The 24,666-nt window shown below is 38.3% G+C and overlaps 2 protein-coding genes across 2 annotated transcripts in view; one reads left to right on the top strand and one right to left on the bottom strand.

The window, feature by feature from the left end:
- LOC134213335 (neural-cadherin-like) overlaps positions 1-24,666 on the bottom strand; it is a 1,323,925-nt gene that overhangs the window by 1,126,699 nt on the left and 172,560 nt on the right. The gene's annotated exons all lie outside the window — the stretch shown is intronic.
- LOC134210256 (keratin, type II cytoskeletal 1-like) lies at positions 4,112-12,753 on the top strand. Its single transcript, XM_062686298.1, has 2 exons — positions 4,112-4,278; positions 12,363-12,753. Exons 1-2 carry the CDS (start codon positions 4,112-4,114, stop codon positions 12,751-12,753), a joined length of 558 nt encoding a protein of 185 aa, XP_062542282.1.

Raw genomic sequence — 24,666 nt, 5'->3', positions numbered from 1 at the left:
ATATGGATTACTATTACATATTTCATACTCATCACATTACTTTTATCCTGTATCCTGTATTCAGTATACATAAGCTGTATTATATATTGTATATATCTATAATAGACCTCTTCATGTTTTCGAAAAGTATCAAAAACTCAACCAGCCAGCCCAGAATCACAATTCTTATGCTAAAATAAGCCACCTGTCAAATTTTCAGCTAATTCGGATAAAATTTCAAAGTGGCTCAAGTCGATTTAGTGTTTTTGGGCTATTTTCAACTTTGAAAAAAATCTAACAAGAAATACAAACGCCGAAAACTGCCACAACAACCTCTATACGGAGGCTTTTGGTGTGCTTTTCCATTCTTGTGAACATTGCGATTCGTTCCGTTCACGTTTTGACCATGTTAAAGTGATTTTGGAGCTTTTAAGTGCAAAAAATTCTGTTTCCTTTAAAAGTCGTTGTTCTACAATATTCTTGGGTTTATGACAAATAATTGTCAATTTTTTATATTGTTATTCCTCTGTTTTCCCTGGACATTTGAGTAATATAATTGCCAATGTGCGATTTTTCTTTAAATTCTTAAAAATCAGAAGCTGAACATATGCCATAAATTTGCACCGTAGGATTTTTTCATACAAGTTATTCGAACAAAACATAAATCATATGATATTTGATGCTTACAACAAACGACTTCCAAATTTGGTTCATTTCACCATATGCCTGTATACTTTTACCGAGTGCATCGTAGTAACAAGTGAAATCAAACTTTTTTGTTCGAACAACTTGTTTAAGGAAATCCTAACGTGCAAAGTTGAAACAAATGTTCAGCTTCTGATTTTTAAGAATTTAATGAAAAATCGCACATTGGCAATTATATTACTCAAAAGTCCAGGGAAAACAGAGCAACTATAATATACAAAATTAGCAATTTTTTGCCATAAATTCAAGAATTTTGTAGAACAACGACTTTTAGGGGAAACAGTGTTTTTGCACTTCGAAGCTCAAAAATCACTTTAACATGGTCAAAACGTGAACGGAACGAATCGCAATGTTCACAAGACTTGTAGAGCTCACCAAAAGCATCCGTATAGAGGTTGTTGTGATAGTTTTCGAAATTTTATCCGAAATAGCTGAAAATTTGACAGGTGGCTTATTTTAGTATAAGAATTGTGATTCTGGGCTGACCGGTTGAGTTTTTGATACTTTTTGAAAACATGAAGAGATCTAATCTATAACCATTTTTCCATAGGAGTATTCTTCAAGTCATAAGGGAATTCGTCAACCGAAACACCACCGTATTACGTTGTGCTTACAGGAAGTAGTTATTTATAACCTAAATTTACGATGAAATTGAAAAATCTACCAAATCGCTATTTCATATATTTTGTACAAATGCCTTAATTTCTCTTTATAATATTACTGATTTGACTGTTAATATATGAGATGGGGTTGGGAGGGTGCATCAGGGCATCAATGAAGTTACAACTGGACAATGAAGTGGTAGCCAATCGGAGTCGAGCAAGGAAAGTATCAGTCGTTCGCGCCTATAACTTTTATCTCCAACAGTTGTTAACCAGTTGACGCGCCCTTCTTCAAACAAACCATCCCGTGGAAAGTTTGACAAGTATTGCAAATTTCATTATTATTTTTGTTGGATCTTTTTGCTGGAAGGAGATTCTCGTTTTCCAGTGGGTTTCGTGTAAGTGTCTCTGCTTACAGGTCCACCGCCCCCATTTTTGGCCCTTCATACAGCAATAGGGTTTCTTACCCATTCCCGGCCTAACATGCGTACGACTTCATTATTTAATTGATATTTATGACAGGAAGCAACTTTTCCTGAATTTTGTGGGCTATAATACTGCATTGGGGTTCACTTCTGCTTAAAAAATAGCTATTCGTGCTAAATATCGTTCAAAAAAGCTTTTATTTGTTTGAATTAACGAGGTGCAGCACTCATTTCAGTTATAGCGATTGCCATTCCGGCATACATAAAACCAATTCCCGGCCTAAGCAAAATTTCACTCAATCTCTCAACATTTTACTCTCATTCTCTCTCGGGACAGGAGAAAATGCGACGTAAACAAAAATATGCACGTTCCACGACAACAAGATGCTAGATGATATTATGCATAATCATTTTTATTTGGTTGAGAAGATATATTTACTCATCCAAATTTCTTCCAAATACTTAAAAACAATATTTTTTTACCTTTTGAAATCGAGAAAATAATAAATAACATGATAGCGTCAACGTATTAGACAGTTTTCCTATTAACGATGAAGGATCATTTTCATACTCCTGGCCTTTTGGCAGCACGGTGCGGCTAGAAGTTCTTGGGCCGAGGTGAATTTTTGTTCGGTTTGAGAATACTTTTTAAAATGTATTCTAATATGTTTGTATAAGTTCTAGTGATAAGATTGAAGTGCGTGTGTTCAGCATTATGGTGTGGTGATTAAAAGCTTGAAGCAATGATTGTATCGAGCACTGTGACGATTTTCAGGTAGGTGTTTATTTGATGATACCGTTTTGTAAAAGTGGAAATAATCACTCCGGCTCAGTGGTGTGGCATCGAAAAGCGAAATTTTGAAATCCACATTTTTATTTTCTACAATTGGATCAATTAGGAGTAAAACAAGTGGCTGAAAAATATTGAGTATTGTGAAAAATAAATGGGAGACTTTTTAAAAATTATCAATCTGGTGGCTAACTACATACATACATACATACATAATTTATTTAATAAGATTATTTGCATTTTTGGATATTATTACAATCACCATATAGTAGACCAAATCCTGCCAAGCTGCATGTCGTCCTGTGCAACGAAGGCCAGAAAAGTACCTTCCAGCGAAACAGAGTGGAATCGCTAATAGACATAACATTCTGTAGTTCGAGTTTGGTCGGTGATCTGCAGTGGAGGGTTGACGATGGTTACACTCACAGTGACCATTTGCCTATCCGGGGAGCTATTCCCACAACCTGGGCGTGGAAGGTCGACCACTTGACGGTGATACCTTCAGCAAAGCTATGGGTCTGGAGGAAAACACGGAAAGCTTGAGCGATGACGAACTGGTTGCGGTGACGCTGCCAGCAACCTGTCTCAGGGCTAGAAGAAGACTACAAAGGTCACGCTCGGCAAAAGTGAGGGTAGATTTTCAAGGCCGAAAAGGCTGGGCCTAAGCAGGGCCATCAAAGAGAGCATGAAATGATGGTAAAAACAAGAGGGGTACTAGCTCCTCCCGAGTGATGTCCAACGAGGCTGAAGACGATAATCGAAGTACTGTTCCCGCACTACGGCCGAACCCATTGGCTGCCATCAGCAATGGTACGAGTAGATGACGGACCGATGGCGAGGGTGACGGTAGAGGAGCTAATGACGATGACAAAGTTATTCGATCCGGGTAAAGCACCTGATCCGGACGGAATCCCGGACGTGGTGTTGAAGGCAACCATGATGACCAATCTGACATGTTCAAGTCAGCCATGCAGAGGTGCCTGGGACGAGCGGATATTCCCGGACATATACAAAGCAGCATAATCGAAGCAAATTTGGTTGCTGCGACTTAATTGTGACTAAATCTGGTCATATGGAAATTGCAGCGATTTATTTGAAACATGTGTGCTGCTCGGGTATGGAAGAGACAGCCTTTGGTCCTATTACGGAAACCTTGCAAGCCACCATGAGACCCACAGCATACAGACCAATCTGCCTAATAGACACGGTAGGAAAGCTACTGGAGAAGTTGATCCAAAACAGGCTGTCGCCGTACGTGGAAAAGGCGGGAGGATTTTCGAGCGAGTAATTCGGCTTTCGGATAGGATGGTCTACTCTGGGTGCCATTAAATCGGTGGGTGACACTGCAGAGGTCTCCATCGAATGCAAGCGGCGCGTTATACGTTACTGCACTGTAATAACACTTGTAGTGCTGAATGCATTCAACAGCGTGCCAGATTGATCGCGAACTCGTTGCTTCGGCTGAGAGTACCGCTAGGGCTGTACAAGATTCTGGGAAGCTACTTTCAGAATCGAGTATTGATCTACGAGACAGACAAAAGCTTGGCTAGCGCCTCTGTCACGGCAGGTGTCCCACAGGGATCAATTATGGGTCATTGCTGTGGAACGTGATGTACGATGGCGTGCTGAGATTGAATATCCCGCCAGGAGTCAAGTTAGTGAGATTCGCCGATGGTGTAACCATGACCGTGTACGGAGAGTCCATCGAGGAGGTCGAATTGACTGCAACGTATTTGATCAGTCTAGGAGAGGAATGGTTGTGCAGTAAGAAGCTAATGTAGGCGCATCATAAAACGGAGATAATAGTCATCATCAACCGGAAATCGGTGCAGGAGGCGACAATTAGAGTCGGTGGCTGCGACATCACCTCCAAGAGATCTCTGAAACAATTGGTGGTGATGCTCGACGATATGTTGAATTTCATAAGTTATGTCGACTAAGTTTGCAAGCATGCGACAAGCGTTGAGCGTAAACTGCAACGTGCGAAAGCTGGTGAGTACTCATTGGCTTATGTGCCTGAGAGTCATCAGCGCATATCGCGCCGTTTCACGCGAGGCAGCATGTGTACTAGGGTGGCTCAAAAAACACGTTTTCATTTTTTTTATGGGTCGCCCTCTTATTTGGTTCTATTCGATGTCCTGATGCTCTGGACAAAATTTCAGCCAAATCGGTCAACGTTTGGGCGGTGCTAAACTCTTCTTCTTCTTCTTCTTATTGGCATTACATCCCCACACTGGGACAGAGCCGCCTCGCAGCTTAGTGTTCATTTAGCACTTCCACAGTTATTAACTGCGAGGTTTCTAAGCCAGGTTACCATTTTTGCATTCGTATATCATGAGGCTAGCACGATGATACTTCTATGCCCAGAGAAGTCGAGACAATTTCCAATCCGAAAATTGCCTAGACCGGCACCTGGAATCGAACCCAGCCACCCTCAGCATGGTCTTGCTTTGTAGCCGTGCGTCTTACCGCACGGCTCAGGAGGGCCCCTGGTGCTAAACTCGTTGGAAGTTTATATGGAAAAATGTATGCAGAAACATCCACACAATTCGCTGTTTTTTTGGTACCTAATGTTTTATAATAGGTTTATGGAGGGAATCACCAAATAATCACGATTAATCATGAATGGAGATGCAGGCGGCGTGGGACACAAAGTCTGGTGCTGGATCGTTGCTCTACAATATCGCGGGTACTTGGCTTGCCAATATTATCCTTATTTTTGGATACTTTTTTTTCTATGATATGACACATAAATCTTCCCAAAATATATTCCAAAAATAATTCAATCCAAAGAATCCAAAGAATCCAAAGCTTGAATTGGGCCCCCTGGTAATGGGCACTCAATTCTCAGCCACTGGCAACATATGAAAATTGTTTTAGGAAAACCTGTAATTTACCCTGAACTTTTTTCGGATGTATACATTATCAAATTTAGCTAACCTAAACAAATTAGTCAACTGAATCCCAACAAATTACGGAATATTGCTTTATATCGGCGTAGTACATGTATAAAAATATGCGTTAGGATACTTTTTTTTACCATTAAACAAATTAGGAATCATTCTATTTTTCAAAATGAAAAATAATTATTGGGATTCATTGATTCCATATGTGTTTGTTTTATTGAACCAAAAAATATTATTCAGCTGGAGATTAAAAACGCAAATTTAATACTTTTCCGAACAGTTGTGTGCTATTGATAATGGTATACAAATCAAATGTTTGCTGTTTTCTTAATTTTTCAATTTGTGGTCATATGGTCCGAATTTCGAAATTCGAATAGAATTTTCTTGAAATCGGAATGGAATCCTATTCAGATTTCGAATGGAATTCCTAACGCATCGCGAATGAAATTTTAGAAAAATTTTTTTTTTGAACCCGAATTTACTTCTGTTTGAATTCTAAATGTTTTTTTTTTCTAATTTCTAATAGATGCCTGTTCGGATTTCGAATGCAATACTGTTCGAATTCCGATTGGAATTGTGTCTGAATTTCGAACGGAGCTCTTATGAAATTTTGAATGGATTTTTTCTAACTTCGAATTAAATTCTGTCCGAATTTTGAACGGATTTTTTTTTCGAATTCCGAATGGAGTTCTGTTTGAATACCAACGGAAGTTCTTTCAGAGACTTTCAGCCCTAGATCACAACATAGGGGAACTGTTCCTTGAATTCATACCATGTACCCAAGTCAGTACCATTCGAAAACAATTCGCAAATTGTTTAATTTCTCATTTTTGTGAATTTTTTCAGCAGTGAGCACGCCGGAAAACAACAAAACACGACACAAATTTAGCCTAAATTGCCTGTTTTGCGAATGTTATTGATATGGGAGCATGTTATTGGTAATGGAGCAGATACCCTATATTTATTCTGGCCTTTGTTTGCCTTCTATTTTGACTATCTTCAAATCTTCCTTCTCATAGCCTATTTCAAATATATCTCTTTTGTCAACTATCTTCCTCGCTTTCAATTTTGTTAGTAGAAAATGCATTTTAGGCATAGCTAATTCTTTGAAGAGTGGTAGGAATGCTAGTACCTATTAGTTTGGTGAGAAAATAGATCAGAGTGCGTTTTTATATGATATACAGATTGTTCGCGAGAATCAGAAGCCTTATCTGCTTGTACGGCCGATATGTGAATAGATTTAATTAATCGCAATGCTGTACTTGGAAACATGCCTCAGAGACGTTTATTTAGAAGTATCAAATTTTATGTCGGAATTAAGGGAAAAAAGTAGACCATGTTTGTTTGTTGCTTGAAAGGTCACTTACAGTCGTGATTTATTTAGTAGGCAGAACGATCGGCCGGGGGGGGCAAAATGCCCTAGCTAAGCAAACACTGCTTTATTGTCTCATTTGTAACGCTATTCATGGGTATTTTTACATTATGCAACAGTTAAACAAGATAGCTAGGTGATGCCATTCAAAAATTGTCAAAAATCTCAATCATATTGATAATATTCACATTTCAAAAAAGTGGTGATATTCTGTTGCCGAAAACTCATGAGGCAAAACGCCTTTTAACTGGCAGCTACTAGGGAACAAAATAGCGAACTACCATGCGTCGGCGAATCAGCATTCTGGTATGGATAGTGCGTGGAGACGCAAGTACATTGTAGGTTAGCGCCACTAGGGCGTTTTGCCTCGAAATGTAAGATGTTTCCCCGGATAAAAATTTACAGTACCTTGTATGGTTTGAACTAATAGAATACTGTAGATTGTATGGGAAACAAAACAATCTACTGTACATTTATTGTAGATTGTTACCGGTGGAAAAACACATATATTGTATATACCTTAAAACCACAATAAACCCTAATGTTACCAATGCATTCTATAATATTTTTATTGTCCGCCAATGTTAATAAAAAGTTTGATCAAAATTTAAAATTATTCTATTTTGTTGATAAGAAAAACATGTTTGATGTTAAAAAATATATGATTTTTAAAATATATATTATATCGAAGCAACAGTTGAAAACCATAAACTTTCATTGTTGACTTTTTTTTAAATTTTCAGTATCATCATAGTATAATAAATCCTAAAATGTTACTATTAATAATAATATTCTACAAACTGAAAAAAAAAGTTTTTAAATTTGATTTATCATTTATCATTACTCGAAACATAACTAGTTCCATTTGAGCGTGTAATCGTCAACCTATGACGTATCACTTCGAATCGTATTTGTGTGAATTTTTGTGTTTTTATTTTGTAATTACTGCTAAAATTAAAAAGCAGAAAATCTTCCCGTTTGTGCTCTTTAAAGTAAAACGTACACCGTGGTCGGCAACCTCTTGGCCTCTTCCTACTCGACACACAGTACCTGGTGATATTACAGGTATGTTGCATGTAATTCGAAATATTCTCTGTAACCTTTTTTTAGCTCAATATTACAGCTTATCTTGCTGAAGCAATTCATAATTTGGGTATTGCTGTTCAAAACATTGTTGATGTGAACGATTTACCGATGGATCAATCAGGCACACCATCTCCAGGATACTCCAGGCTCCCGGATCGCTCACCATGCGGAGCTGGGTATTCAGATATCACTGGTTTCGGTCTCATCTGCGTTTGCTGACCACAACTAAGTGTGCATCCCATAACGATACAAGCTTTCACAGTTCCAGACAGCTGAAAGTGTCCGGCATCCTTATACTTAAGCGCATGGTTCCACCAAAGCAAAAACCCCAAACAACGCATAGTTCAAATGCTGCCAAAAGCACTGCTTTCAAAAGTGGATTGCAGTCAGTCGCTAGTGGATTGAACCCCGTCCGGTTCTTCAACAACATCGTCGGTCATATATACTTGATTTATAATGCGAAAACGCAAGGATCGTCTTCTGGCAGAAAAACCCCATGTGACGCCATCATCCAGTTCCTGATCTCGATTTTCTGGGGCTTCATCCAAAATGACATCCTTCTTGGCTTCACTGAATCCCGGCCGATGGGGACACCAGTTGTCATCTTCTCCGTCGCACTATTTGAATTCATCCTTTGCGAAGGACGGTTCAAATGCATTGGCTAAGAGTCAGTCTAATTCTGACAACAGTAATTGAACCGGTGCCAGCGAAAGTGGTACATAAACCATTTTTGGCAATTTTAAGTTTTTTACACGAACGGTTTCTATTTGCAAAGATCTAGTAAGGGAATAACGAAAAAGTGATTTCTGGCAACTAAATCTGGAGAAATGCACATTTTATTTTCTGGTATATATCACAATGGCCATTTCGTTGCCAGAAAAGTGGTACATGTACAGTCCGGCCGACCCACTAATATCAGCTTATTTAAAAGAAAATTCGGCAACATGACTGTTTTCACAACAGATTTCTCGCGCTTAGTTTCATAGGGGCGTAACTGTATTGATCGATTTACTTACATTTCAATTTACTTACATTTCAATTATTTTTTTATTTATTTACTTATTTAACAATAATAATTCATAACTACATAAGTAATCTTCTAACGATTTTCAATGTATATGTGGCTATGAGCAAACTATATATTGATAGCAACGTCTTTTGGTCAACACCATTGTACATTTCAATACCGATTAAAGTGAATCTTGATCTTGTTCTTGAAAGCAGTTGAATTTCTTTCATTCCTGCAAATAACTGGCAATTCGTTCCAATATTTAACTGCACGATGACGAAAAGATTCTTTTAAATAGTTCGAGCGATACCTAGGGACAGTTAACAGGCAAGTACGGGATGATCGAGTAAATGTGAAAAAGTTGTGGAGGTAAACAGGTGGTCGGCTCAGAATATTGTGTGTTTGAATACAAATTCTTGAAATAAGATGTTTAGTATAACTACATCCTAGAAGGGCTTCTCTATATACTGATAAGTGGTCAAATTTCCTCAGATTATATACATATCTGGTGACAGCATTAAAAACTAAATTAAGTCTTTTTTCATTTTTTTTCGAAACAAGACCAAACAGAACATCCCCATAGTCAAACAATGGAATTATTAGTGATTTGGCCAATTGGGACCGAGTATGTTGTGGAGTACAGTGTCTTAACAAAACAAGTGAATGTAGGGTACTGTAAACCTTACTGCAAACGGAATTAATTTGAGAATTCCAATTCAAATTACAATCCATTAGAAGTCCCAAATTTTTTACTACATCGGTGTAATTAATGGAATCATTTCCAACTACTACCAATGGAGTTACTGTTAGATTAGTACGTTTAGTGCGGAAGATAATAGATTGAGTTTTCTTCGAATTTAACACCAAACCGTTGCAGCAACACCACTCAAGTATATTACGGATGTCAGTATTGATCAGATTTACTAGTTCGTTGATACGTTCTGGAACTCCAGATATGTATAACTGGCAATCGTCAGCATACAAATGAAATTGGCAGAATGATATGCCTAGTGGTAAGTCATTAATAAACATAGAGAATAGTAATGGACCAAGAATAGATCCTTGAGGGACACCACTTGATACAGGGATTTTGTCAGATTGAATGTTACCGTAATCAACGTATTGGTATCGATTTGATAAGTAAGACCTTATCAAGTTTACAGAGAATGTATCTAGCATGAAATTTTGTTTTAATTTTCGACATAGGAGACGATGATCAATTGAGTCGAAAGCTTTACTAAAATCTAATAGAACCATGACCGTAATCATTTTATTGTCAAGAGCTTCTCTTATGTCATTTTCAATTTTTGTTAATGCAGTAACAGTACTACACGCTTTACGGTAACCAGATTGAAAGGGGCACAATAACTGTTTTTGTGTAAGATAAAGACTTAATTGATTTGAGATAAGCGACTCGAACACTTTAGAGAGAGCACATAGAATGCTTATCGGACGATAGTCATTCACAAATACAGGATTATCAATTTTACCTATTGGGATAATCTTTGCAATTTTCCAGTCCATTGGAAACTCGGAAGTGGTGATACAGCAATTGAAAATATCGGTGATGTACGGTAGAGTGACGCATAAAGATACATACGCATAAGTGACGCATAAAGATAGATACGCATAAAGTACTTCGTCATTGGACACACATCTGAAGGAAAAATTTGACTGTGCTTCTACGGTATCTTCGTTTTGTGAATCCGTACAAGAAGTAAAATGTGTTCCAAAATAATTATTTAGAGTTTCTGCAGTTACATCACCGCCGCTCACATTAGTGCTAGTGTGTTTAAGTACAAGACGCTTTATATTCTTCCATAGTTGCTTGGCAGGAAGATCGACGTTAAGTTGAGAAGAAAAGTGTTTTTTTTTATTCGTTTCACTTCACGATTCGCTAGATTACGAAGTCTGGTGAAAGTAATCCATTTTCCACGATCATTTATATCGCATCGGAACGGTTTTTAACGATACGCTCAACATGTTTATTAATCCATGGATTATTGGGATCTTTAACAGTTTTCTTCGTTAAGGGGCATGACGATTAAGGGTGTCGAAAACATCTCATAAAAACATCGAAGCTTATCATTAACATTAGCACAGCCAAAAACTCGATCAAAAGCACAATCGTGTAGGTCGGATAAAAATGAGTCGTTATCTATTTTATGGTACTCACGAGCCCAGTATACTTCAGGGTGTGACTTCGAATGTTTGTACTTATAGTCAACACAAATAAAATCATGATCACTTATCCTACCAAGAGAGGATTGATAGACATTATTTATACTTTTCGTACAATTTCCAGTGAACAGATCAAGAATGGAAGATGATTCGGTCCTGTGGCATGTAGGGGAAGTGCTAATTAACTTGAAAGACAGTGCATTTAAATTTTCTAAGAATGTCGTGCATTTTTTCGATTCTTGTGCCTTTAAGTTGATGTTGAAATCACCCATTACTAAAATATTAGGCTCTGTAGATGACAATTCAGAGATAGTGTTGAAGATACAATTCAAATTCGACACCTTTATATTAGGGGGCTTGTATATGACACCACATACAAGGTTCGCGTGTTTCAATTTAATGAAAAGATAGTCAATCTCACTATCTTTTTCGGATTTGGTGATGACCGAGTACTTAACATTTTTCTTCAAATAGAAAGCCACTCCACCACCTCTTTTTTTCCTATTACGTCGATCAGATCTTACTATGGCGTATCCCGCAATTTCAGCCAACTTATTGGTAATAGATGGTTTGAGCCATGTTTCAACAATTGCTAAGACATCTAATGCAGAATTAGCTAATAATGAACGATAGTTTTCGATATTGCCGATAAGACTACGGGCATTATGCAGCCCGATTTTCATAAAATTTCTGGAGTGTTTTGATAGGAAGGATTTTAGTTGATCATGTTCAAAATAATGATATTTTATGTTTGAATCATAAAAGGATTCTTGGAAATGCAGAGCAGATGTAGCAACTAAATTATTATTGACTGGTACAATGGTATTGATACTACTTAAGTTTATCATATCAGTACTACGTGTTTGGCAGGATTCCCGTTTTTTGCTTGAAACTCACGTATCTCAACGCCTTCTGGCCAGTAAAAGGGTCACTTACTAAAGGGACTAACTCTTCTGAAACTGATAATTTGAACGATACAAAAGAAAGCTCATTTAAATTTTTGGAACGCGGAACTAACTTAACACATTTTAATGAGGAAGGATCAATATTAATTGTATCACGCAAGTAATCGACTATATCCTCTTCAGTTTGCTCAACGTGGAACGGTGTGATGTATAAGGACTTCATAGTTTCTATATTCAGGGTTTGCCGCAATGGTGGGCGATTTCTGCTTACCACTCTCAGTCGACAATTTTCTTGTTGAGCGTTGATAGATGAAGGGCCAGCTGTTGACGATGAACTAGGCACACTAGTATAGGTTACTTGTGCTCGATTGTTGTAAGCTGACGTTCGTTGCGCTTCGGAAGCAACCGCGGCGTAGGAGTTGGGTACGGTAGAGACAGTGGCAATAGTAGTGGCATCGGAGATGGCAGCAGCAGGAACGAAAGCGGTGGTAACGGAGGGGCTGATGACAGAAGCAACAGCGGCTGCGGTAGCGGTGGCGGTGGTTGCGGTGGCGGTAGTAGCGGTGGCGGTGGTAGCGGTGGCGGTAGTAGCGGTGGCGGTAGTAGCGGTGGCGGTAGTAGCGGTGGCGGTGGTAATGGTGGTGGCGACGGACGCAGCGGTGGTGGCGATGACGGGGTTAGCGGTGACAGAGGCCATTCCAACTGCATGGTTAAGGTCATCACTATTCAAGGTAGCATCGAGCTCCGCTTCAACATCAGCCATTGTATTGTTAGCAGCATTGGAACGAAGTGAAATATCAAGATTGAATCGATCAATGCTGTTGTAGAAATCTGTTGGGTCATGATTTGTTGTTCCGGTAGCAGCAAATTGTTGCAGCCTCGACGAAAAACTGGAGTCGCGCCGAATAGAAGAGGAAATCGATAGTAGGTTGTTGAGGGTCTTCAAGTTTTCTCCGAATTGGCCAATCCTAAGATCCATTGAATCGACGCGTAATAGTAGGTCACGCATAGTCTTGATGATGATAGCCTCTCTGTCCATAATGCTTGGGTTAAAGTTGACCTTACAATTTTCGCAGAACCAGAGCAACCCAACATTGGCTGCCCACGCTTTGAAGTTTGTTACATTCAAACCGACACAACCGGGATGGAAAACTCTTCCACACGACCCACTGCACAGGACACTTCTGTCTGATCTTCCGAAGTTCCAAGCACAAGCCTTACATGCATCCATGATCTTATATTCAACCCAACACAGCCCAAAATTCAACGTAGAGTGCAGATTTTCCTACAACATAAACAGTTTGCTGCGGTGTTATAAAGAATACCTAACAACACACGAGGCAGTATATAAACGAAATCAGTATTTTCCCAAAACTAATTTTATTGAACTGCCCCCTTAGATCACTTTCACTAAAGCCTTTGCCGAACCAGAATCATGCGCGTCGATTAAAGTGTTTCGACTTTTGAAACCATCGAACGCACCCAGACACGGTACTCTATCCGACTGACCGGCACCACCCTAAGTGAGGTGTGTGATTATGAACTAATTTGCCCTTACTAAAGCTGCTATCGAACCAGAGCCTGCACGTCGATTATAGTGTTCCGGCTTTCGAGACCACCGAACGCACCAAGACACACTACACTATCCGATAGAACAGCACCGTACCAGAGGAACGTGTAAGGACAGAAGGCAAAACAAATCGAAAAATAATGGTACTTGCTGATTGAATGATACACCACCGTCAAGATTGTGTTGTTATCACTCAGTACAACACCACTTTAAACTAAGCTGATGCGGTACTAACCTTTATTTGTGTTGATTTGTGATGTGAAGGATTTGAATTAAAACCACTTTTGCACTCCAATTCATGAAGGATAAGGTTGATCTTCAGTTGTATCCCGTTAGGTAGGTAACACTTCAGAGTTTTCCGGTAACAGTTTGTATTTAAGAGTTTGGTTTAACAGGCGATATATCAAAAGCTAGAGAGCTACAACAACGACAAACTAGCACAACTCGGTAAAATAATAAAAAGAAAACATCGACAAAGAGAAATCGATCAATACAGTTACGCCCCTATGAAACTAAGCGCGAGATTTTATTCCTATTTTGAATTTCAAGATAGTTTTCTGCCGTTTAGAATCTTTTTGAAAATGTACATGTACCACTTTTACTGTCAACGTTTTTCGGTTTATGTTTCCTTTTTGTTCCCATTAATAGTGGTACATGTGCAATTTGCTTGAGCTTGAGCTTGATTGACTGCTCGTAGTTGCTACTCCATTATAACCAGATCAGCTGTTCTTTCACAGGGAACCAACAGATGTTTGCTTGGGACTAGCACACATCTTCAATGTACAAGTACTGGTGATCTCATTTGTTAGGTCATACTGGCGCCTGCCACGTCAGAATGCAAGTCAATGTAGGGAAGGGGAGGAAATGATGATGCAATCACTCGCCCACTGCAAGCCGAATATACCTCTGCACTTGCCACGAGTTCATGCGGAATTTGTTGGAATTTCTGGGTTAGGTTGGAGAGGCAGAGGTCCGTCTTGGTTAACGAGCTGCCAATGTGATAGATAGGAGAAGGTAACTGATGGAATTTCTAATTGGATGTAGGAAACGAGCTCTATAAGTTCATTTCCAATTCTAGCAGATTACTGTTAGAATACTCAAATTAAAGGTATAGGAATAGTAATGGAAACGGTATGGAAGTCCATTTCCAGTTCTAGCGATTGCTAGAACATAAGAAATAAAGAGAAAGATACAAAGTAGGAGAATGGAACGGACCTGGGATTGAATTCACGACCTCCTGCGTATGAGGCAGAAGCAGTAGCCATATGACTACCAAGCCCGCTTCGAAACAAGAGAGACCACGCACTGAACTGATTAATTTTATTACCGGCCGCGCAATGCAGAACACAATAATTCGGCCGACCGCGCGATCGTTCTGCTGTCCGAAACAAGAGAGATCACGCACTGAACTCATTAATAGTGGTACATGTGCAATTTGCTCCAATAAACTTGAAATTTGTCATAAACTTCGCTTATTTTTCACTGCTATCTTTAGGCACATCAGTCATAACATGTTGGTACAGTTTAATTGCAAAAAATTGCAAATATGAATTTATTATTCGATGTTTTTGGGAAAATGCGTCTCCTGAAAAATTTACTTAATGTAACATGTACCACTTTCGCTGGCACCGGATTGCTGCTGTTAACCGAGAAAAGACAAGTTAGTGAATCGCATCACCTTCGTCAATCGTTACTCGACGGATAGCGATGCGGCAACAAGTAGTGCGGAACATCCGGGTTGTTCGATTCTATCCAAGTAGATGGGTAAGTGAGGTACTACATCCGTTATTATTTTTTGTTTACTCTATAAAGTTTTTGTTCTTACAGCGTTCATAAAAAGAGTTAAAACGCTAGATGAAAACCAGAGTAACTGCATGTCAGCTCTGAAAGAGCTTCAAGATACGATCGAAAGTGACTTCAAAGGCAGACGAAATGGCAAACCACTACGGTTTGATGCGTATCATGTTGAGCTACAAGGTCTTTGCCAACCTTCCGCTGGATGCTAACTTTTCGTGCTATGTGACGCCGACCATTAACCGTGCATCGTTCATTGTCTTCGTGCCAAAGTTAAATGGATGCGTTAGACAGTTTCAGCAGTTCCCAGTCAACGTGCATAACTTTTCAGCTAACTTTGGAAGCCATTCGAAAACAGTGTTCTTAAATTGTTCAATACGTCAATAACTCATTCCAGAAGCTGAATATCAAAATGTGTTGTATGGTGGACTTCTAGTGCGAAGGTTTTCCTATAACTTTGCCAAATGTTTCGTTGATTGAATTCCACTAGTAACGAAGTTATAGCGCTAGTTGGAGTAGCTTAAACTAAATGATTGGAATTTTGTTATCATTTAGTCTAAGTTACTGAAACTAGCGCTATAGCTCCGTTACTAGTGCAATTCAAACAACGAACCATTTGGTAAAGTAGTAGAAAAACCTTCGCACTAGAATTCCACCATACAACACATTTTGATATTCAGCTTCTGGTATGAGTTATTGACAAACTACTAAATGATCGAACGCAAATTATTAAATGATCGATAACATCCTTGCAGACATTAAGTGATTATGTGTATCTTGCAGTATCTAACTTTCAACAACACCGCGAGTGTGCACAAATCTACGTCAATGAAAGGAAGGCACCGTTGAGATAGATTAATTAAATTAAAATAAAACTTAATATAGAAAAAAAATTAAATTGAAATTAAATTTAACATTTCATAAGACGAGTTAGTAATATCCATTTCTACCACTTGATTGTAACTTCATCATTAACACCGTCTTCAGTGCCTCGTACTAAACTCAGTGTCTTTTCATGCACTATTTTGGGGCGTTTTGGGGCCTCTTCCCCTTCCATCTTGGGCTCACGTCCTTCATTACGGATTGATTTCGTTGTACGCAGATCGAACATACACAAATTATTGATTTTCCTTCCTCTATTCAAATTTCCATCTGTATTTTATTAACTCTCAATTTCACATTCAACCGCGAAGCCTTATGTATAAAGTTGGAAATGTGTTTGAAACGTATCACTTTAACAATCTCAAGCTCTATTTAATCTGCGTACATGTCCTTATATGAGACTCCTCAATAAATCAACTACTCCACTTCCCATCGGCACAATCTGAAATTTTCTCCACTAGGGAGAAAACTTTCACCTTGTTCCAAGTGATTACCTATCAGTTCATTGCCAGTCAAACTGCTATTCGACTTCTTTCGCAGTTCATTCCTTCGTCCCTTATCTGCGGCTTGCTACTTCAGGCATGGAAGAATAGAAGAACACTAGGGTTCGTTCTCAAACAACGTACGCATTCTGCTTTGCTAGAGTTTTAAATGTGCTCAAGATCAATAATTCGAACTACGCTACACAGGGGTGGTTTGAGGTGAAACAAAATCTAAGTTTTAGATTGCATAATTTTCAAATGGACCATCCCGGAACTTTGCTGGTGCTGGTTGGTTCTTTTCTCGCTGTCATTCAGATGTATTATGCAGCAGTAAAACTATTATTTCCATCAGGTACACAAAGAATGGTAAGTTGGCGAACACTTTTTCTTCGCGTCTGGATGCTCTTCCTTCTGGCTGGGTGGCGTCGTATTTTCCCCGGGGGACGGAGGACCCGACACCATGGTTTGATCCTGCCTGACTAGTAGTCGTCGCCCCGTCGTCGGTTGGACGAGTGAATGCGCACGGCCGGAAGGGTAATCGGTTGGAAATTGTGTACTATCTGCTGTGACTCAACCACTTTGGTCGGATGAAGAATGTTTCCACTGCCGGCAACCGCTGCTGGCTGGCACTGATGGCCCCCAACTATGTAACGACCCCGGCAGCGGTAACCAGTATCAATTAATCACCCTGGGGATGAATCGGATTCCTTGGCACTAGGAATATATTTGTGTGGGCTAATCGATTGAATGAATGTGGTCTGCTGGTGTCGTTGTTATTGATTCATTTGTTATGTTGAATTAGATGTATGCTAAGGCCTGAAGTGATTTTCATTCTACATGAGGTTATGAAGTGCATCCCGAGCAGGAGCGACGACCAAAAACTTATATGCAGAATACTTGAGGCATAACATGCTTAGGTTTTTCAATACCAAATGAATTATAATTTGTTTAGCGTTTGGTATTGAAATTCAATTTAATAACTGAGTATGTTATGGCTAAGGTATTGTGTGTATTAGTTTTTGGTATTATTCCTTTGGTATTTTACCTCTTATGCAGGGCTAGTTCATAACAGAGTATGGTATCAATAACAGAAATAAGTATTATTGAGCCAATTTCTCCTGCTCGGGATTACATTGATCAACCAAATGATAATCTGTGAACAATAATAAATAGGGACGGTGAAAAGAATCATTCGCTTTATTCTGAATTGATTCGGAGCAAACTGATCAGAAATATAAAACAAAACTGTTAAAGTTGATATTGATTCAAACTACACAAGCGAAATAGTCAACATTCTGTAAATAGCATGGCGTAGAAAATTTTGAAATTTGATTCTAAGGTGATTTACGTTCGTTTGGGATATCACTAACATGCCAGTAAAACAAAACATGGAAAACAAAATGTCTGACAATTTACAAACTATCGTCAAACGCAAGGTGCTCTAAAAATAACATACGTTTGTAGTTCAAGGTTGAATCATACAAAGGCATCTGCGTATTTCTTTTGAATATATTTAAATACTCTCTAGGGCATTCCGGCTATCAATACGATTGGATAATTAGGGCTGCAGCATATGTAAATATTATTGCTTAGAGCTCTACCCTTGGCTATACCGCATGCACTAGTTGAGTTAGGGATTCATCAGCCTTCTACCTTCGCACTCACAATTAAAAAAGAGCCCAATGGAGAAAACTTTTTTTTTCTTTATGGGGGGAGGAGAGACAAACATTATAGTTTTCGTGATCCACAGTGGCGCTGAGCTGGGTTACTGATTTGAATGTCAATCAGTTGCCTCATTAGCTCTAATCGCCAGTTTGAGGGAAATTGTTGATTACTGAGTACATTTACATATAGAAAGGAAGAAAGAAGATGGATTTGAGCAAAACCCCCATTCCTGTCTTTAGCGTTCGTTACCTTCTATCTGATTTTCATACAAATTAACTACTTGATTGAAGTTGGTATTTGTTAATTTGATGATCAAGTTTTTTAATGGAAATAAAACCAAGCAATACAGATTACGAAGGGAACAGAGGACATCTTCTGCCAAGTGAACTGTACCCAGATCAAAGAAAAGATTTTGAAACTTTATATCTTCACCAGTATTGTAGAATCACTCATAAATCTCAATCAACGAGCCATCCCGTGCGAACGAAATCGTCTGCGATTTTATAAGAATGCATCACGTTTGAATTTTTCAGGCTAAAACGCATCATTTCACTCATTTGCTAAAAAAGCATTTTGGTTTAAAAAAGCATTTGAAATCAATTTGGGGGCATTTTATTGCTTATACATGGAATGCAACAAACCTAGGAACTATTTTCAAATAGGCGTAACTGTATTTGACCTTGAAATTTGAAATTGTTAATATTCTCTCAATTCAGCATATTTCGTTCAACAAACGTTACTACCAGATAGATCGGAATCTATTCTTTCTGTTAGACACATAAGTTCACCAAAATAGTTTAATTGAAGAGCACAGTCCCCGTTCCAAAAATCAAGGTCAGAATCATGTACGCCCATTTGAAAAAGTTCCTAGAAACGTCAATTCACTGTTTTTAACGAAGAAGAACAAAAGAAAACCTACGATGATTCAAATGGAGTTGGGTGCGTTTCAACTCTCGCTTGATTTGAATCGTCCATGAGTTTTGAGATTTTGAGTTTTTACCAAAACTGATCTTTAACCATTACAGCGACACTGCATTTCCCGGATACGCTATTTATGTGTGTTATAGTTCCAATTTGAAATATCACACATGCAACATGGCTTAACCAGAAATTAAAATATTAAATAAAAGAAAACTAAAAATGTTTAAAATATTACAGAGGTTTTGAATAATATCTACTCATAACCGTTTCTTCTCAAATAACACACAATCATTCGTTTAAGAGAGCCAGCCCCAAGATTTACGACATTCGCTTCCTTCGTCTGTATTCGCAAATTACGTCACACTTTCACGAGGTCAAGAAATTTCGTGGAGTTGAATGAGGTTTCATACAAAATGTAGAACGGAGCTAGCTGAAAATGGTTATTCTATCCGTGACGTAATTAATCGAACATCCCGCAGCTAAAACATTGCATATATATGTAGGTCGGGAAGGAACCTCATGTGCCGAAACCCGTCGTTACATAACGACATTCGTTTGTACTTACACCCTTACGCCCTTACGCTTTACAAACGGTTCGCTGATTGTATGGGCGACCCGACGTATGCGAAGCCGTAGGTACTTCAATCAAAAAGGGCTTTTCTAGTGGGGATCAAAAGTCAAGCCTGAAGAAATGCCGCTCGAGCTTCTACTGAAGTTCGTGTACTGCCAAGAAGGGAAGGGGATGTAGGAGTATCCGAGTTGAATGCCAATAATTTGAACAGTTTAGCATGATTGGTATGCGAGAGATTACCCGACGGAAGGTTGGCGAGTCGAATTGATTTATGGAGAGACGTGAAATGCGTGATAAAAATTGAAAAACACTTCCTTTTTAATGGAACTCTTCGTGCAGTAAATCAGCGAACACAATTGAGCTTTATTGGAAGTAAGATTCGAGCATGATTTAAATCGATGAACGTCTTTCTGATCCACCAATTATTTTGATTGAATTGATTTTCAAAAGATTGATTACCTCACTGATTGAAATTTATTTATATTCTAAATTTTATGGAGAAGTTTATTAGGTTTACAGAATATAGATGTTAACGGTTGGCTGCCAGCTATTTTAATTAAATCCCATTGCATGAGCTGCTAAGATTCTTAAAAATACTTGCATCTACGATGGCAATCACATCACATTACATGATTCGAATTCAGACTAAATTTTTGGGACCTATATTTTATAAATTCATGTTTTTTTCAATTCAGTATAATAGGCATTATGGTGAAGCGGATACTTCGTTATATCAAGTTGAAAGTGAGAGTGGGATAATCTAGACATGCTACACGTTCTGAAGTAATGAATGGTTCAGTTCATCCTTAAAATATCTTACGATCAATGTTGACCTTCCATTAGAGGTAATGAATATGGTAGAATACATTTCAAAACTTTGAGTGACGAAAAAAGCCACTGTCGCGATCGACTCAAGTATGAGTCGAGTAAAGTACGAGACACTAAAGACGGCCTTATTGTTGAGGTCGAAATACGAATCTGTCAAGGTACAATCAAGTAGTGGAATTAAATGGAATTGTACAAACTCGTCTTACGACAAGTGAAGACTTTCACTAAAAGCTCAAAATAATGTTCAAATCGTATTTTATGTTACACGCCGGTTCGATTGGCAGGCATAACGGAATTTTTGGCCATATGACCTATTCAGCAAATCATTTCTCCGTCCCTGATGTCTTTTTTATGGGCATTATTTGACCGATTCCTTCGCATCACGTTTATTCGAGTGGATTCGTTGAATTTGATTTGACTAGATTTAAGCCAATCCTGTTGCAGAATTATTCAAGAATCCGTTAGGGCCATTCACAAATTTAACTAAAAACAGGTCGTGGACATCTTGAACATCTCAAGTTTAATCCGGCCACAATCCGGGGGACCACCAGAATGGCCATTTCCTAAATTGAGCAAAAATAGGTCGTGTGACACCTCAAATTTCGCAAATTCCATAATTTCACAATACAATGTCAAGAATAATATTTTAAAGATCGAAGTGCGCCGTGCGCGCGAGCTGACGCGATTTTTTCCTATGTGCAGTTTTGCCATCTTTTTGTTTCCTCTGATAACCTGCCGATTGTAAATAATGGTGAAACGAAAAAAAATCTGTGAAGTGATAATTGTATGAAAAATCAATAAATTGGAGACCCTTTCGAAGAGCTGTGGTGACAGTAATTGGGAACTCACATCTTTGGATGATTGCCGTAGGCCGTAGGAAGCCAAATTTGGTGAGATAAAGTCAATGAGTTTTTTCATAATTTCATTGTGGATTTTTCTGACGTATGGTATGATTACGTCTTTTTTCGATGCGGATTGGGGGTATTTCCATACAGTGAACACAAGAGAGAAAAGAAGAAGTTAGCCTAAATCGTTTGTAAGATTATATCAGTAGAGTATCAGTTACACTACCTTTGGTATATTATCAAGTAAATTATCCGTGTTTCTAAAACATTTGTAGACAAATTTAATTTCTGGCAGGGTAATAAATCTTATCAATATTATTTCGTGTATGGTAGTTCGAAAATTTGACAATTTCCCTTGAATCGCCATGTTTATTTCGACTGACACTATTATTTTGCCTACCAAAAAAACAATCGAGAAAGAAAAATATTGCGCGGCCGGTAATAAAGCTAAACAGTTCAGTGCATTTCGGAGTAGGTAGCTATCGAGCAAGCGTGGTGCAGTGCGTGTTTTAGTCGTCGCGAAGTAGTTAAGATATCGAATCAGTCTTCGGGAACAGACAGAAACAGACAGGCGTTGCTTTTCCGGTTTTGTATCATCATGAATATGGTGTCGTTGAGTGTATGATGCATAGTACATAAAATGTGTTATATTGATTCCCTGTTTGAGACTATGTGAATGCACAAACATGTTCAGCGTCAGGATAAATTGGAATAAATGGTAGGCCGATCTCCATAGCCTGTACAACAATAATAATATTTTTACCACTATATATGTGCCAGAATCAAACGGATTTAGTTTTGATTCAGGAAGTTTGAATACACTTCAGATGATATGTGGGTTTACTCATGCGGGGCTTATTGTAAATGACTATAGCTTCGGAGCTGTAGGAGATGCAATAGAGCTATCACCTTCTAGATCCCGGATCTAAGATTCTTGCAATTATATAAATAAAATGGTTGAACGAATATTCTATCCATAATGCCACTGCCAAAAAGTGGGGTTTAGATTGTAATAACACACACACACGCACAATAATAAGAATAATAATTCAAGATATTCCTGGACAACTTGAGTTCCATCTGGTCACATCAAATCAAAACACGTCGTGTAACACCTCTAACTTCATGGTTTCACAATGCAATGATGGGAAAAATTTACATATATTTTCCATTTTTATCAACACGGTTCATGAGTTTCAGTTGATTAAATCGGAACAGTGACAAAATCGGAATAATTTTCTGATGTTGTAAGATTTTCAGGTTCTAATATTTTTTAAAATAAATCATGTGAACATGCTAGTGGGTAGCAAGAGTTAGTGAAAAGACATAGGAAATGTATTTATCACCAATGGTGACTGGTTGAGGTTCCTGGCAAGTAAGGAGTACATCAAGGGAACGTCCATAAATTATGTTACGAAAAAAATAACCATTTTCAATCCCTCCTCCCTTCATTGTCCCACTTTTTGTATGACATTAAAAAATATATGAGTAGTCACATTTTTGAGACCCTCTCCCTTCCACTAAAAGCGTGACGTAATTTATGGACGTTCCATAAGATAAGATAAAATCACAGAAGAGAGCTTGGTCCCCAGTTTCTTCAGCAAAAATGTTCATCAGGAACATTTTTGCTGAAGAAAATCGGCTATCCTGGAAAAATATGGGAGATCGAGTTTGACTATACGCTGAAGACCTAGATATCCAAGTTCTTGGGAAGATTTTGCTTCTGACAGTATGCAGATGAATCTGAAATATCCACATTGTTTAATAAATCTAAACACTCAAGTTTAGTCATTTCGATCTTTGAGACAGTGACCAGTTTTGTGGAATACGAGATGCTCAAGGTTCGCCAAAACGTTCTCGATTTTAGCCCACGGTATCTACCAGATCAACCAAGGCTTATGCAATGTTTTCATCATCGGCATATACCCAATCCAGTCCAATAGGCACATGCGCATCATGTAAATCCAATTTTCTCAAATACGTGATGTTCAAGGAAAAGCCGGCCAAGTTCCAGTTGGAATGAAGAGCTGAATGAACTCACTGGGATATCATATCTAACATCATTCATAAGTTGGATCATTGGATAGATCAAAGTCGTTTTGATTTTTTTTTTCATTGAAATCATTTGAGATCCAGGACGTTTTGAAGAGAAAAACAGTCGGTATAGCGATTTGGAACAGAAGTTCTTGGAAAATTGTTTGAAAAGACCGCGAAAATATATTAGTATGGCATCATTTGTTTCAACGATTCGATGTCGAGTCTTAGAACACTGTAGCTTGTAGAAGAATTATCGCACTGAGCAGTGGCGCCGGGAGTGGGTGGTACAAGTAGGACATGTCCTACGCATGAAAATACCTGGGTAGGACAGTCAAAGCATTGTCCAACCCATGATTTTGGTAAGAACATATATGGATAACTAAAGGATCTAATATTATCAATACTGTTCTAGATAAAAAATATCAGAGATTTCAGATGGTTTCCATATGACCATAATTGTAAAGACCTTTTTTTCCGAAAGGCTCGTCAGAGTCTGTGAGGATTTGTATTCCAAAAAATGCTCAATGATGTATTAAAATTTTCCAAGAAGTCTTGAAGTTTTTAATAGTTTCTGTTCTTCCATACAATTGTTGAAACATTTCTGCAAGTCGAGGAGGAGGCTAGTGAATTTATTAAATTTTATGAGATATAGCGTAGCTTAATTTATCCTAGATGGTTGTACTTCTCAATGCTTTCTACTCCGGGACTGATCAGAGCTAGTGTCAATTGCACTACGATCCAAATGAATAAAAATTGGGATCTACTATATTCTTGAAGAACACTTTTCAGCAGCCTTCAAATATAGAGCAATAACGAAGCCAGTCATGTGTGAACAGGAGATGAATGTTAGTCTATAGTTCTTGTTGCTACTAAAGACCGAGAATACTTGTGCATCCCCACGATACCACAGAAAGTTTCGTTATTTAGTTAATTTGATAGGATAGAGATTGAATATTCACTAAGAAAAGTCATGTTTAGTCTATGCCACATTTTTTCAAATAGGGACGAGCCTGGGATTGAGCCCACGACCTCATGTCTGTAGTTACTAGACTAGTAAGCTCGTTTCCAAAAGCTCAAAATCGTACGAATATGCAAATATGAAGTAGTTTAT

Source organism: Armigeres subalbatus, chromosome 2, assembly GCF_024139115.2.
Source record: "Armigeres subalbatus isolate Guangzhou_Male chromosome 2, GZ_Asu_2, whole genome shotgun sequence".
Classification (NCBI taxonomy): Eukaryota; Metazoa; Arthropoda; class Insecta; order Diptera; family Culicidae; genus Armigeres; species Armigeres subalbatus.
The sequence above is the reverse complement of the archived record's forward strand: the minus strand, read 5'-3'. Positions and strand labels throughout refer to the sequence as shown.

Bases quoted from the DNA above. Each gene is read 5' to 3' on its own strand.
- LOC134210256 (XM_062686298.1), top strand. From the start codon at position 4,112: ATGTACGATGGCGTGCTGAGATTGAATATCCCGCCAGGAGTCAAGTTA. The intron at 4,279-12,362 runs GTAGGCGCATCA...GCGCTTCGGAAG, and splicing joins TTGTGCAGTAAGAAGCTAAT to CAACCGCGGCGTAGGAGTTG.